This window comes from Apis mellifera, linkage group LG8 (assembly GCF_003254395.2).
Source record: "Apis mellifera strain DH4 linkage group LG8, Amel_HAv3.1, whole genome shotgun sequence".
In the NCBI taxonomy this organism is placed as follows: Eukaryota; Metazoa; Arthropoda; class Insecta; order Hymenoptera; family Apidae; genus Apis; species Apis mellifera.
Window position 1 is genome coordinate 7,267,305 of NC_037645.1, and position 14,362 is coordinate 7,281,666.

The following is a 14,362-nucleotide window of genomic DNA, read 5'->3' on the forward strand; positions in this document are numbered from 1 at the left end:
TTTTTTAAATTTTATTCCGTAGATCCGAGACGTGATTTTAACAATCGATTTATTTTGTCAAAATTTGGAAATTCAAAAAAAAAAAGCAGATTTCACATAATCTTTTAATTATTAAATTCTTAATAAAATAAAAATAAAAAAAATAGAAAAGAATATTAATAGAGATTTTTTTAAGAACAAGAAATATGTGTTTTTATAATCATGAAAAAAGAGCATCAATATCAACGAAACTTATGTACACTATAGAATCATGATTTAATAATGCGTTGCGACTTCCGACTGCATCACGAAATACGTAATGCCATTGCCATTAAGTATGCACACCTGTTAAGGTCATCAACAGGTATCACTTACGTCATCTTAGCGTACACATTTGTTGTGACTACTATAGTGATACTGCATATATATTCCCTACTGTTTTTCTTGAGAACGGATCGATAGTCCCTTTAATGGGATTCGTTTAGCAATATATCAATTCGAAAAGAAAAGATATTAATAATTTTTCATTCATATTAGTATAAATAATTTATAATATAATTTACAATCCGAATATACAAGAAGAAATACAAAAGAATTGTTTGTGAAAGAAATAAAATTTGATAGTGAAAACTATAAAAATTTATAAAAATTTCAATACAAAAATATTTAAATACAAATTAATTTTATATTTTGAAAATTTTTCTTCATAAAATATAGAAATATCTTTTAAAAATGTATAAAAGTTACATAAATTTATAAAAATTATATAGATATATAAAAATATAGCCATGATTCTATATAAACATTAATTCATATCGTTATTTGATTAATTTAAGATTACTATATTCCTTCTACTATATTACTATATTACTATATTCGTTTCATAGAAAAAGAGAATATTATCTCTTTTAAAAAATAATTTAATATAATAAATCTGCATAATCTTTATTTCATATTCCAATTTTAGGCTAAAAATACAGTTCAAGTTTTATAATTATTATAACAATACTATTAAATGCAATTCTCAAATTTATATATTATTTTAAATATAAAGTAATAAAAATATTTTTGTATAGTTATTTCATATAATTTGTAAGTTTTTTTGATGATAAAATTTATTTTTTAATTATTAAAATAATAAAATTTTAATATAATTTTTAAAATTCTAATATCAGGTATTCTTATTTTTTAATAAACGTTTTATTTTCAGAAAAATCAGTTATGTCATTCTAATAAGATTCATTAGCATCTCGCATGATGCGTTGAAGTTCGATTAAATTTTAATCCATTAGATATATTGTATATAGATAAAGAGAATTTATATTTCTCATAGAAATATTGAAGAAATGCAAATATAACAAAAAATTTACATACAAGTATTTATATGTAGAGATGTATGATATACAGGTTCTTACGTAAATTTTTTATAACTGTCATTGATCGAAATAAACGTGGAGTAAGTACCAAGGACGCCGTAGTACGCTCACCTTATCATGTTCCTACACAATTGAAACGAAATTCGTCTTGTGATTTGTTGAAGCATATGATAATGAGAGTTCTTTTTACCTCTCTCTTTTTCGTTATCTATCATTCTACCGACTTATTCTTTTTCCTAGCGACAGTTCTCTCGGGGTCATGATAAAGTGGCCCTGCGCCGTCCGCGTGATCGAACGTGAAAATCTTCAACGACAGCAGCCCAAATGAATGGAATACCAACCCACGCCCGAGAGCCGCCTGATAGGCTACCCGATTCGAGGTGAGGCTTCACGTACAGTACGACGGAACTCAGGGACGTAATATTTTGAATAGGACATAAAAAAAATATAAAAAATTGAGAATTTATATTTATTATAATATAGAATAGAATAGTATATTTATTTATAATAATAAGAAAATAAATAATGCATTTTAAAATATAAATTTTAATTTTATCAAAAATCATAATAATTTTATTCTTGATATTATTTTACATATTTTATATATTGATATTTATATATTATTGATATTGTGTGTGATGCATTTTTTTTAACAAAAATTTTGAATATTGAAATATAGAATTTTCATATCATTCTATATTTTAAATAAAATTCAGATAAAAAAAAAAGAGAAAAATGTTTCAAAATTTTTAGATTTTAATATCTTTAAATAAATTTTCTATTGATATTAAAAATTTCAAAATATAGTAACAATTCTAAAACACAAATGAAGATATAAAGAATCATGCATCATTGCATCACAAAATAAAATTCACAAAAATTTCTTTAAACAAGAATTACGTTTTTGTGTTCCTTAAAATTTTTTATTCATGTTTTAAATCTTAAACTTAAACCAGATTTGTATCTTATAAACTCTTGAGAAAGAATTATTTTAATTTGATTTTTGTTATCTTCAGATAATAATGAAGAAATATTATGATCTATAATAAATATTAATGAATTATGTAAGAACTAAAAATTTTTTAATTTCTGCAGGGTGACAGAGAATATCATGCCGATCCTGACATGCACACAAGTGTATGTGCACGTCGATACGATGTAGCTTGGTAGACGATGCCGTGTCTCCTGCGGATTGTAATAATATGCGCCCACGCACGCGTGAGAGAGTGAGTGTGTAGTGTACTAGCATTCCCCGTCGTCTCCTCACCTCTGGCTCATACTGCGGCTCGGTCAGTACCGATTCCCCGACCCATCTACCCACGCCTTGTTAATGAAAACATCTTTTGTCAATGAACTGACGTCAGTCCGAATCGGGATTGGTCCGATAGTGAGCACCACGTGACCTGGCGCCAATCAATGTAAAGACCAGTTTCCCCTACAATCGAGGATTCGAGCGCCATTTGCCCATTCTGGACGGAAGAACGCTCGAGGTAAGGTGTGGCCTGCAGCAGGCTGGCTAGAAGGCCACAGAAGAAAGACAGAGATAGTATATGCTGTGCTTTAAACGTTAGAGAAAGACCGGAAGTTAAAAGAAAGCGAGAGGAAGATAGAAGGCAAGACACGAGAATTGTAGCTGAGCTCTACTGCTCTCTCCGTGTTCGGTGGAGAGTCAGAAGAGTGACGTAAAAGAAAAAAAAAAGAAGAGGAAGTCGGTACGGCATCTTAGGGAAGACGCGTCGAGCAATGTTGGAGGGATTTGTAAGGTGAGAACGACGGTCTCGAGTCGCGTAGCGCCGAGATACGCGACTGATTTTTTGAACTATGTATTTTGTTCATTCGGACCGATTCGAATGGACTGTTCACGGCTCCAGCGTATAACGCAGCATCTCTGTGTTAGTGAAGTGTTGAAAAAGAAGCTGAAGTTGAGAACATGTGTTGTAGTTGTGATTGGATTGAGTTCACATTAAAGAAACGATTGAGGAACGAAGAATAAAATTAACGTCTAAGAAAAGATACAAACATATATTTGTTATATGTTCCATTGTGAAAAAACAAGAATAACATTAACACGTTTTTTACGAGACATGATGTCGAGTAAACTGTCGATGTGGTTGTTGAGATAAAGAGATAGAAAGAAGTGTGTGGTGACACAACGCGTGGGATCATGCATTTGTCGAGTGAACTGAAACATTCCGCTACTGTGGCGTTAATTGGACCTGTCGTCTTTATTTACAAAAGGATCAATAATCGAGACGAGCTGCTGGCAGTGCCAGCGGTGGAGGAGAAAGAGGAGGAGGAGTAAAAGAAAACACGGCATTGAGATGCCGTAAGAAATGATGAATACACGTGAGAAAACGTTGAAATAAAACACAGATACATATGTATAAAGTTCAAGAAAGACACCAAACATTTGGATGTCTGTAAGAAATGTATTCTATCATACAATTCTAAGTGCCATTTCGTATTTGAATATTTAAGAATAAATGTATAAGACGCGTGTACTTATAGAATGCGTCCAAGCACTTAGTATTCATACTGTCCTCAGTTACTGATAAACATGTAACCAAGATTGATATTCAATTGAATACAATCCTAAACAGATATCATGTATATACATTAATCATTACATAAAAACCAATGGTAAAGTGTTACTTGAAAGTGCCATATTAAAAAGAAATTTTTTTTCAACTTTGTTAAATCTCAAATGTTTTGGTTCTCAAATAGAATGTAATAGAAATCAATGATTTCATTGTTAATATGAACAAATTATTCTAGAAAGAAGACAAATGTGCTCTAAGGAAAGAAAATTACAAAATCAAAGAAACATTAAGAGTTTTATTTAATGCTTACAACATGCCAGGTGGAAGTGTTATAGAGGAAGATTTGGTGGATCCTGAGTGGCTTTTTAAGCAACTAAGATCACCAGATGGTCCTAACAAGCTTCTTATTTTAGATTGTAGAGCACATTCTGATTTTTCTGAAGCTCGCATTAGAGGCTCTGTACCTTTAGCTATACCTAGCATTATGCTGAGACGACTGGCAGCTGGAAAAGTTGATTTATTATCAACAATAAGGTGCTTAGAATTAAGAAACAGAGTAGAAATATTTCTGTGTGGTGATGAAAATAGTAGAGGGACATTTGTATTGATTGGTGACTCTACAGATCCTGCAGGACATCAGGGTGAAACAATTCAAGTTTTAAGTCGAAGACTTAGAAATGGTGGAGGATGTGTTGCTATTTTAATGGGTAAGATGATTAACACATGTTTATGAATATTCTTATTATTTTTTTAAAATACATACATTAAAAATAAAAAAAATGTATCTCAATATTTTTATTATATTTTGAAAAATATAAAGTGATTATAGATTATATTATAAAATTTTTTAAATTTTTATCATAATTATATTTGCTATAAGTCAGTAAAAATATATTTGAAATAATATTGTTTTTTTTAAAGAGTATTATTATCTAATATTTTTTATTATTTTATTGTTATTTATTCTCAGTTATATAAAATTTTTATATTCCTCACTAAGTATATTTATTTCATTTAGCCTTTACTTTTTGTTTATTATTTCTATAATATATATTATTATATAAAGTTATTATATAATAAATGTAAATAATAAATAAAATATAAAATAAATAAATATAAATAATAAAATAATAAAAATAATAATAAATAACAAAAATAATAATAAAAAATATATTTCTTCTTATTAAAATCCTTTATTTTGTTTTATTTTATTTTAGATGGTTTTGGAGCATTCAAAGATAGATATCCCGAGTGGTGTGAAGGTAGTCAAACTAGTGGTGAAGGTCCTCCAGGTCAAGATTCTAATGAAGGTGAATTAATGGGTCTTAGATCACTTCGAATTTCCACATTACCTACAAGATCATATTCAGATTCTGACAGTGATAGTACATGTGATTCCGTTGGTTAGTATATTCAAATCATCTTTATTTATTTATGAAATATAAAAAAAATGCATTTCAATGAAATTGTGAAGAAATCATAAAATTGCCTTTGTGATTTTTTTAGGTCCTGAAGAGGACAAAGATTTTCCAGTCGAAATTCTACCCCATCTATATCTTGGAAATGCAGCAAATAGTGAAGACAGAGAAGCTTTAGCACGTCATAGGATACAATATATTTTGAATGTGACCCCTGATTTGCCAAATGTATTTGAAAGCGCTGGTTCGATAAAATACATGCAAATACCTATAAGCGATCATTGGAGCCAGAATTTAGCTAGTTTCTTTCCACAAGCAATTCAATTCATTGGTAAATATAATCAATAAAAATAAAAAAAGAATCGGTTAATATATTTAAATTTGAGACATAATCATTTGTTTATTTTTCAGAGGAGGCTCGAAGCTCAGATAAGGGAGTGCTGGTTCACTGTCTGGCCGGAGTATCTCGGTCCGTTACAATAACCGTAGCCTATCTTATGCACAAATGTAGCCTTAGTCTGAACGATGCCTTCAATTTAGTGCGCAGTCGAAAATCTAATATCGCACCGAACTTTCATTTTATGGAACAATTGCATAGTTTTGAAAAAGAACTGAGAGATAGAGGTGACAGAAGTAATAGAGGAAATGATCAAAGATGTATAGGAGCGTGCCGACCTAGTGGACCTTGTAATTGTCCAGCTCCCAGTTTTCTTAGTCCCATAGATTTGGGTCTTAGTCCAGATTCGGGAATAGAATTCGATAGGTGGGCATCGAGTACGCCGGCTGAATGAGACGGGCCAGGGGGGACCCAATATAAATTTTAGGTCCCTCCTAGTATGCTGCCATAGCAGAAAGTAGCAAAGAGAAGCCCTAATTGAAGGGTGCGGGAAGTTCACATTTCTGCGGAAAAGAAATATGTTGCTATGATTATACGATAAATTACGATTATAAATATATTGTAAAATATATTAAAAATTTAGAATCAGTCAAAAAAATTTAGTTTTGAATTAGCTCAAGAATTAAGAATTTTCATTATTAGCTAAATTATTATTAATAATTAATTCTGAAATGAAAATTAATAAAAAATTCACTATTTGTATAAAAAGCAAGATTTTAAATTTTTATGATAATGTATAATATATAATTAATTATATATTAATTTGCATACAATGAAAAAGGCTTGAATTCAAATATTAAAATAGTTTTTCTAATATTTTTTTATTAATTGAATAACAGAAATTGTTTTTGAGAAGATTTTGCAAACCATAATTCTATATTGTCGTAAAAAAAAAACAAAAAAACAAAAAAAAAAAAAAGAATTATTAAAAAACATAAATAATGAGTTACTTTCTAAAAGATTATTTTTAATTTAATGAAGTTATAATTCTAAATCAGATTTAAATCTTATTGTAATTTAGGGCGAAAAAAAATAGATATGACTGCTAAAATGTTCTATAACTCTTTTCTAAGTTGTCGTGATATATGATGTTAAACACTGAAAGTATTTTATAAATTTAAGTCTATACTTTCTTATAGATAATTATAATATCTGAATTATTAGATAAAAATTTAAGATTCTTTTTTGAATAATGTTTCAAGACATTTTTTTTGGCTTGATCTATTGCTAAGATACATTTTTATACGTATGAGATGTCTATATTTTTAATACTTGTTCCCTGAACCCTTCAATTATCGAGGCTGTGTTTGATTTTACTGCGAACAATGCTTATTCGAAAAAAAATGAAACGAACGAAATGAAATGAAATTACAAATCGTAAAATAGGCAATCATAAATAATTGAATTAAAAACAATTAATAATGAATAACTGCTTGATAAAAAAAACACACTTTAAATTCAGAGGTACAAAAAATTGAGAAATCTCTCAGCAGTTTAGATTATAATAACAGAAAGAATAAAAAAATATATATTTAAAGGCTACAAATCAATACTATTTGAATGTAATTTTTGACATGATTTTTCAAATCCACAAATGTGACTTATCTTAATAAGGAGTACATATTTCCTATGCAAATCTATCTTTTCAAAAGATTTGCAATTTTATGTGCACGTTCTTTATCTCTGTTTATCTTTATCCCTCTTCCAAATATTTAATCTTGATTGATAATTCAAGACACATCTTTATGGATCAGTGCATTTTTATAGGGCATTCCGCGAATCTTTATTTCTGAAATAAAAAACTTATTTTGCTTTAAAAAAAAAAAAAAAAAAAAAAAAAACTATAGTAATCATACTCATATATTTCAAAATTTTAACAAAAAATTCTTCATAGTAATTATATATTATGGTTTTGATCCTCAGCGTTGGTACAAAATGAAAAGATAAAAAAAACTAATTAATCATAGATATACATATGGTAATGTATAGCAATTTGAAATACACTAAAAAATTTTTAATTGTAATGATCCAACACTGTTTCTATTATCTTACAGATCTCAGATTATATATTTCAAATTATTTTTGTAAGAAAAAAGCAAAGAAAGAAAAAAGAAAACAGAAATTACATATTCACATTCCCACGAGCCACAAATGACCTGATGATACTATAAAAAGAAAACAAAGAATAAAATAATTATCTTTCATGTATGTATTGTTCATCGAAGATAATTGAAGTTAATGAGTGTACACAGTGAATGTTATTATTTTTCATTGTAATTAACTACGAAATCTGGTTACTTGACCGACTCTTGACTTACTCGTGAGAGTGAATTGGTATACATATACATACATATATATGTATATATATGTATGTGTGTGTGTATTTGACGTTAATGTAATAACAATATTCTACTATTACACTTGTTGTCTGTTGTATGTTTGTCGGGCAAGTGCTCGAAAGATTTAATTACATTACATGTATATTACATAAATTATTATTTTATATTCATTGTTGTACATATATTTTAATTAATTTTCATTTTAAAATACACAGATTATCTTATCTAAATTGAAACTAAAGCAACTGATCTTTACATATAAAAGGAAAAGGATAAAAAGAAATGTACATGTTTTTTTGATAAACAAAGATTGTTTCTCAATTATGGCAAAATGTACTTTTATTAGCAATGAGATAATTATAATGTTTAAACCATCAGATTGCAAAAAATATAAGAAACCTATTTAACGCAATATTGGTGAATATGTTCGTTAATTACAACACTTTATAGTTTGAGTCTTGAGTTCCATTGTTTTTTCCAATTTTTTTCTATATTTTATATATTTAAATAATTAAACTGATTATCTGTTTTGAACAATTTGCCAGCTTATCTGTTGGAATTGTAGTTTCTGATATAGTATAAAGTATGTTCAATGCAACTTCTGATTGTCGTACTGCTTTTATTAAATTATTTCGATCTTCTGAATTTGATGTCGTACTCAAAAGCGTTCCTAATGCAACGAGAGTTCTGAATACTGCTTCAGATTCATTGAGACGTGGTAATAATGAGAACATTGCATTCAGACATTCTATTTTACCAAGGGTATCATTATATTTATTCAGAGCTACAGTTAAATTCAATATATAAGTTGAAATTGCTACCTAAAAATATGCAAATGGAATTTTTTATCAATTATTTCAATTCATACTTTCTTTTAAATGATATACATTTTTTTATTTATTATTCATACCTGATTATTTTTATTTGTAAGAGATTCTAACTCTGATAAAAGTTTTAGTATTTCATCTTTGCAATTAAGACATAGTTTTTCACCTTTCTCGTGACTGAACATGTTTGCCAGTAAGCGGAAAGTGAGCATTTGATTAGAAGGAAGTGCATCAGGTTTGATGTGCTTTTTTACAATTTGCAAGAGTTCTTCTGTACATAATACATCATTGACTTCTCTGCAAAGTACTGCAAGCCTAGTAATATCAAGCACAGGAAATAATATATCATCTGACCAGTTTAAAAGTATTTTCAAAGTGCTTAAAGCATCAGTTTTTAATTGCTCAGAAGCTTGATCACCAGCAAGTTTCACCAAAGATTCCAATTTATCATTTGGTACTTTAAAAGGATCATTTTGTTTAGTATTTAATTCTTTTATCTTTTCTACAAAAAAATATTTTAAACAAATATTTTAAACAATTCGTTAATTAATTCTATCATTATAAATGAAATAGAAATAAGAGCAATAAAAAATATGAATACCTAAAATTTGAGAAAGATTAGCTTGTTCCAATTTCAAGTATTTTGTATGAGGTATATAAGAAGGTACAGATGCGTCTGAAGAATTTGATGCTGTTGATCTCGTGAATTCGTGCGAAACTGTATTTGTTGTCGACTGTGGAATGTACCTACTGCCTCCTGTGAAAGGATCAGCATATTGAGCATCAGTTTTCAAAACTGGTGCAGATTCAGAATTTTTTATTATAAAATTTGCAACCTATAAATAAAAATAAATTGCCATAAAATTTATTTGTCATTAAAAAGCAAATATTTAATTTTCAAATTTTATACCTGATCTAGAAACAATTGACTAAGACCATTATCATGAAGGAACTTCTGGGCAACATGCCAAGGATCCTGATCATTATTATAAGGTAATTTTAATGGAGGAATACCATCTTGTATATCCACTGAAAACACATAATCATATTCTATGCCATTATAAAGCTGTTTTCCAGATGTAGCTACACTACCACCTGATGCACCCATAACATTTCCAATTTTTATCCATCTTTGCTCATTTTGTGACCAGCTATAGGCTCTTATAGCATCTCCATCATTAATTATTTTAGTTTGACCATCTCTCTGTCCAGGTTGCAGCAAAGCTTTGGCATCTGGTAAACTGTTAATACAATTATGTTAATTAAAATTATTTATAACTTATTATTTATAATTTAATTCTTATATATTATTATAATTTAAATTTTTAATTATTTGACTTACTCCTTAACTTTGATCCCACCTAATTCTTGTTGAGCATTAAGTTTAACACTAGCTACTTGTTGTTCAAATTCTTGCAATGTCTCTGAATCTGCATAGCGTTCAGGATTACATGAAAATATCCTAACAACTCCATCAGAACTTCCAGTAACTACATCACCATTAGGAAGTAAAGCCAAACACCATACAGATTGAGTGGGCAAAGTAATAGTTTGACTTAGTTCACTATTATGCCATATCCTAAGTGTCCGATCTTCACTACAAGTAAATATGCTTGTACCATTTTCTAGAGCTAAAATGCTATAGATATAATTCTCATGTCCACAATAAGTTCCTAAACAAGTTCCAAGGGACACATTCCAATGACGTACAGTGGCATCATTAGCACAAGTTAAAAATTCATTACTACTTATTGCAGATATATCACGAACACAATCAGTATGCCCAATCAATTTATGATGTATAGAACCATCGCTTGTCCATATTATAACTAGCTTATCTGCAGATCCAGTTATAATGTATCCACTTAACAAATCTGCCACACACCATACAGCAGCTGTATGGCCCAGTAAGTTTAATTGTGGTTTACTTAAATCACTTAAATTCCATAATTTAGCACTCATATCCCAGGAACTTGATAAGAATGTTCCTTCCTTTGTACCAGTTGTCAATTTGCAAACAGTATCTTGATGACTTTTTATAATATTTATGGGCTCTGCTTGGTCCGAAATATAAATACGTATAGTCTTATCATGACTACCAGTAATAATAAAACCTGTAGGATTTTGCTCAGAAGGATTTATAACACATACAGAGGTGACAAAATTTGAGTGTCCTTTTAAAGTTGCAGTGTGCTCATAATCTTTATCATTTCTGCAAAATAATAATATCGCTTTTATAATCGTGTAAAATATATAACTTATAAATATAGAATAAATAAAGAATTTTTTTTTTAATTTTAATACAATCCTCGAATAGGTTAAATACCCGCATGATTTCCAAATACGTGCAGTTTCATCCCGGGAAGTAGAAATTATAGTTCCGTCGGCAAAGGTTGCTACAGCTCTCACGTCGGATGTGTGTCCGAAAAGAGAAGTTCTCAATTTGTAATACGGTTTAGCCATACCACTCTGATAATCGTGCGAGGCACGCAACAAGGACATAACTTATGCGAAACTGTCAGGAAAATCTTAGCGATTCTCGATGCAAATAAATGTGGATAAATTCGCACGGTTTTGACATTTAAAACGCGTTCGAGCATGCGTAACAATAATCACTATATTCGCATGATATTATAAGAAATTATTATTTAAATCATTTTTGTAAATGTAAACAAATTTTTGTCTTTTTGTCAATATCATTAACCTAATATAATTGTTTGAAATTCAAGGTTATTTTATAAAGAATCATAGCTTGAAAATAATTTTATATTATATAATGTCATATAAATTGAATTAATTGATTATTTTTATAAATATATAATCAAAATATTAATGCACTAAAGATAATATATTATCTTTTTTTTACAAAAAACTTTGATCAAATATCGATAGTATATGGTAAATTTGATTCATAGGGTTGAAGCATGTCATTTCCGTAAAGTGAACAACTTCCGTTTGGTTACGTGTTGTATGTGAACCCGCTACTTTAAGATAGAGAAACCGGTTTCGTAGAAGAATATTACGTATAATACATAATGAATTTTATAAATAAATTTCTCTATTTTGTTATGATATTTGGAATAGCGAATGCTGGAGGACCGACACTCGTTTTATTAGATAATTTAGCTATAAGAGAAACACATTCCATATTTTTTAAGACACTGCAAGGTACGTAAATATTCAACTTCAATACTGCAAGTTTCTGATAAATTCAGAATCAAAATCAGTTAGAAAAACTAAATTTTTCACTATATGTTCAGAAATTAATATTAAAAAGATTTTAATAATATTAATTAAGATTTTAACTAATATTAAATATAAGATAGATTATTAGTATTATAAATGAAAAAATTACAATACAATGAATAAATATAACTTATTACAAAAGACTTTAATATAAATCACATTGAAACTGTTATATTATTATATTATATGAATAAATGAAATACCTATGAAATGAAGTAGCTATATACTTTTAAACATGTTAATTTCATAATTCTATAAATAAATAAGATAGATAAATAATACAAATTTGTATTATTTTATTATCTATAGTTAATTAATAAAAAATTATTAATAAAACTTTATAGATAAATAATAAAAATTTATATTGCTTTTTTCATTTGCAATACTCATATATTTAATAACAAAAATATTTTTTAAAAACATATAATGAAAAATTGATTGAAAATTTCTTTTATCTAATAAAATAATTAGTTATTATCAATTGCTTCATATGTTTTTCAAATTATGATGGCATTGTTTATGCTTAATAATATTATAATTGTATTAATTGTAATGTAATTTAATGTAATTTAATATAATTTAATGTCAAAATATATATATTGATTAATAATGTTTTTAATTTTCTTATAGATAATGGATATATATTAACTTTTAAATTAGCAGATGATGCTAATCTGCAGCTTTCTAAATATGGAGAATATTTATATCAACATTTAATAATATTTGCTCCTTCTGTAGAAGAATTTGGAGGAGCATTAAGTGTTGAAACAATAACAGATTTCATTGATGGTGGTGGTAATGTCTTAGTTGCTGGTTCATCTCAATCAGGAGATGCTTTACATGAATTAGCATCAGAATGTGGTTTTGAAATTGATGAAGAAGGTTCTGCAGTCATTGATCATTTAAACTATGATGTTTCTGATAATGGTTATCATACAAAAATAGTAGCAGACCCTGCTAATTTGATAGATGCTCCTGCAATTGTTGGAAATAAAAACATAAATTCTTTACTTTACCAAGGAACTGGATTGATTGCAGATACAGAAAATCCTTTAATTTTACGTTTATTAACAGCATCTAGTTCAGCATATTCATATAATCCACAGAATTCTATAAAAGAGTATCCTCATGCAGTAGGCAAAAATACATTGTTAATTACAGCTTTGCAAGCCAGAAATAATGCCAGAGTAGTATTTTCTGGTTCTTTGTATTTTTTTAGTGATGAAGCTTTTACTAGTCCTATTCAGAAAGCTCAAGGTAAGAAAATCAGATTAAACATCATAATTCTTTTTTAAATTATTAAATATATATTTTTTTATAAATATATTTAATATTAAAATAATATACAGGTGGTCAAAAGTATTTGAAATCTGGAAATGAAGCTGTAGCAACAATGATTGCTCGCTGGGTGTTCAAGGAAAATGGTGTGATACGTGTTTCTTCTGCTCATCACCATAGAGTAGGAGAATCTGAACCTCCAGCAGCTTATACAATTATGGATGATGTAGTTTATTCTATTGACGTTCAGAAATTAGCAGGAGATAAATGGATTCCTTATGAAACCAATGATCTACAATTAGAATTTGTTAGAATAGATCCTTTTGTTCGTATGACTATGAAACCTGTAGGTAATGGCCGATATGAAGCAAGATTTAAAATTCCTGATGTCTATGGTGTTTATCAGTTCAAAGTAGATTATACTCGTATTGGTTTAACGCATTTATATAGTACCACTCAAGTATCTGTCCGTCCTCTACAACACACTCAATATGAACGTTTTATACCTAGTGCATTTCCTTATTACATAAGTGCTTTTTCGATGATGGGTGGAGTATTTTTATTCTCTTTGGCATTCTTATATTATAAAGAAGATACAAAACCAAAGTTTGAATAAATTTATTATTAAAAATATATACTAATAATTTATTAGTTATATAAATATATTATTTCATTAAAAAGAAAAAATGCTTAGTCAATTTATTAATAAAATATGTTTAGGTTAAATTAATAAAAAAAACTCAAATTATATCTAAATATAACAACAGATTTTTATTTATTTAATAAAATATTAAAAAACAAAAGAAATAATGAAAAAGTTAAGATTAAAGTTATACTAAAAGTTGCATACTGTTTTTGGTATAAATAAATAACTTTGAAACATGTTTTTATATCTCTTATAATAAATAAAAAAAAAAAAACAACACTTTTTCTTTATATTTATAAGTATATATAATGAATTT

General features: G+C 27.9%; 3 protein-coding genes across 3 annotated transcripts; 2 read left to right on the top strand and 1 right to left on the bottom strand.

Moving 5' to 3' along the window:
• The first annotated feature begins 1,605 nt into the window (after positions 1-1,605).
• On the top strand, positions 1,606-6,606 carry LOC411820 (dual specificity protein phosphatase Mpk3). Its single transcript, XM_006564514.3, has 5 exons — positions 1,606-1,735; positions 2,451-4,602; positions 5,113-5,298; positions 5,402-5,644; positions 5,725-6,606. The coding sequence occupies exons 2-5, from the start codon at positions 4,209-4,211 to the stop codon at positions 6,102-6,104; spliced, it is 1,203 nt and encodes a 400-aa protein (XP_006564577.2). The 5' UTR covers positions 1,606-1,735; positions 2,451-4,208; the 3' UTR covers positions 6,105-6,606.
• Positions 6,607-7,673: 1,067 nt separating this feature from the next.
• LOC409219 (phospholipase A-2-activating protein) lies at positions 7,674-11,599 on the bottom strand. The gene is made up of 6 exons (XM_006564515.3): positions 11,203-11,599; positions 10,219-11,088; positions 9,787-10,117; positions 9,478-9,712; positions 8,960-9,378; positions 7,674-8,870 (listed from the first exon to the last, which is right to left on the bottom strand). The coding sequence occupies exons 1-6, from the start codon at positions 11,376-11,378 to the stop codon at positions 8,553-8,555; spliced, it is 2,349 nt and encodes a 782-aa protein (XP_006564578.2). The 5' UTR covers positions 11,379-11,599; the 3' UTR covers positions 7,674-8,552.
• LOC552051 (dolichyl-diphosphooligosaccharide--protein glycosyltransferase 48 kDa subunit) lies at positions 11,387-14,325 on the top strand. Its single transcript, XM_016913662.2, has 4 exons — positions 11,387-11,543; positions 11,792-12,044; positions 12,753-13,379; positions 13,472-14,325. The coding sequence occupies exons 2-4, from the start codon at positions 11,912-11,914 to the stop codon at positions 14,014-14,016; spliced, it is 1,305 nt and encodes a 434-aa protein (XP_016769151.1). The 5' UTR covers positions 11,387-11,543; positions 11,792-11,911; the 3' UTR covers positions 14,017-14,325.
• The last annotated feature ends 37 nt before the right edge of the window (positions 14,326-14,362 follow it).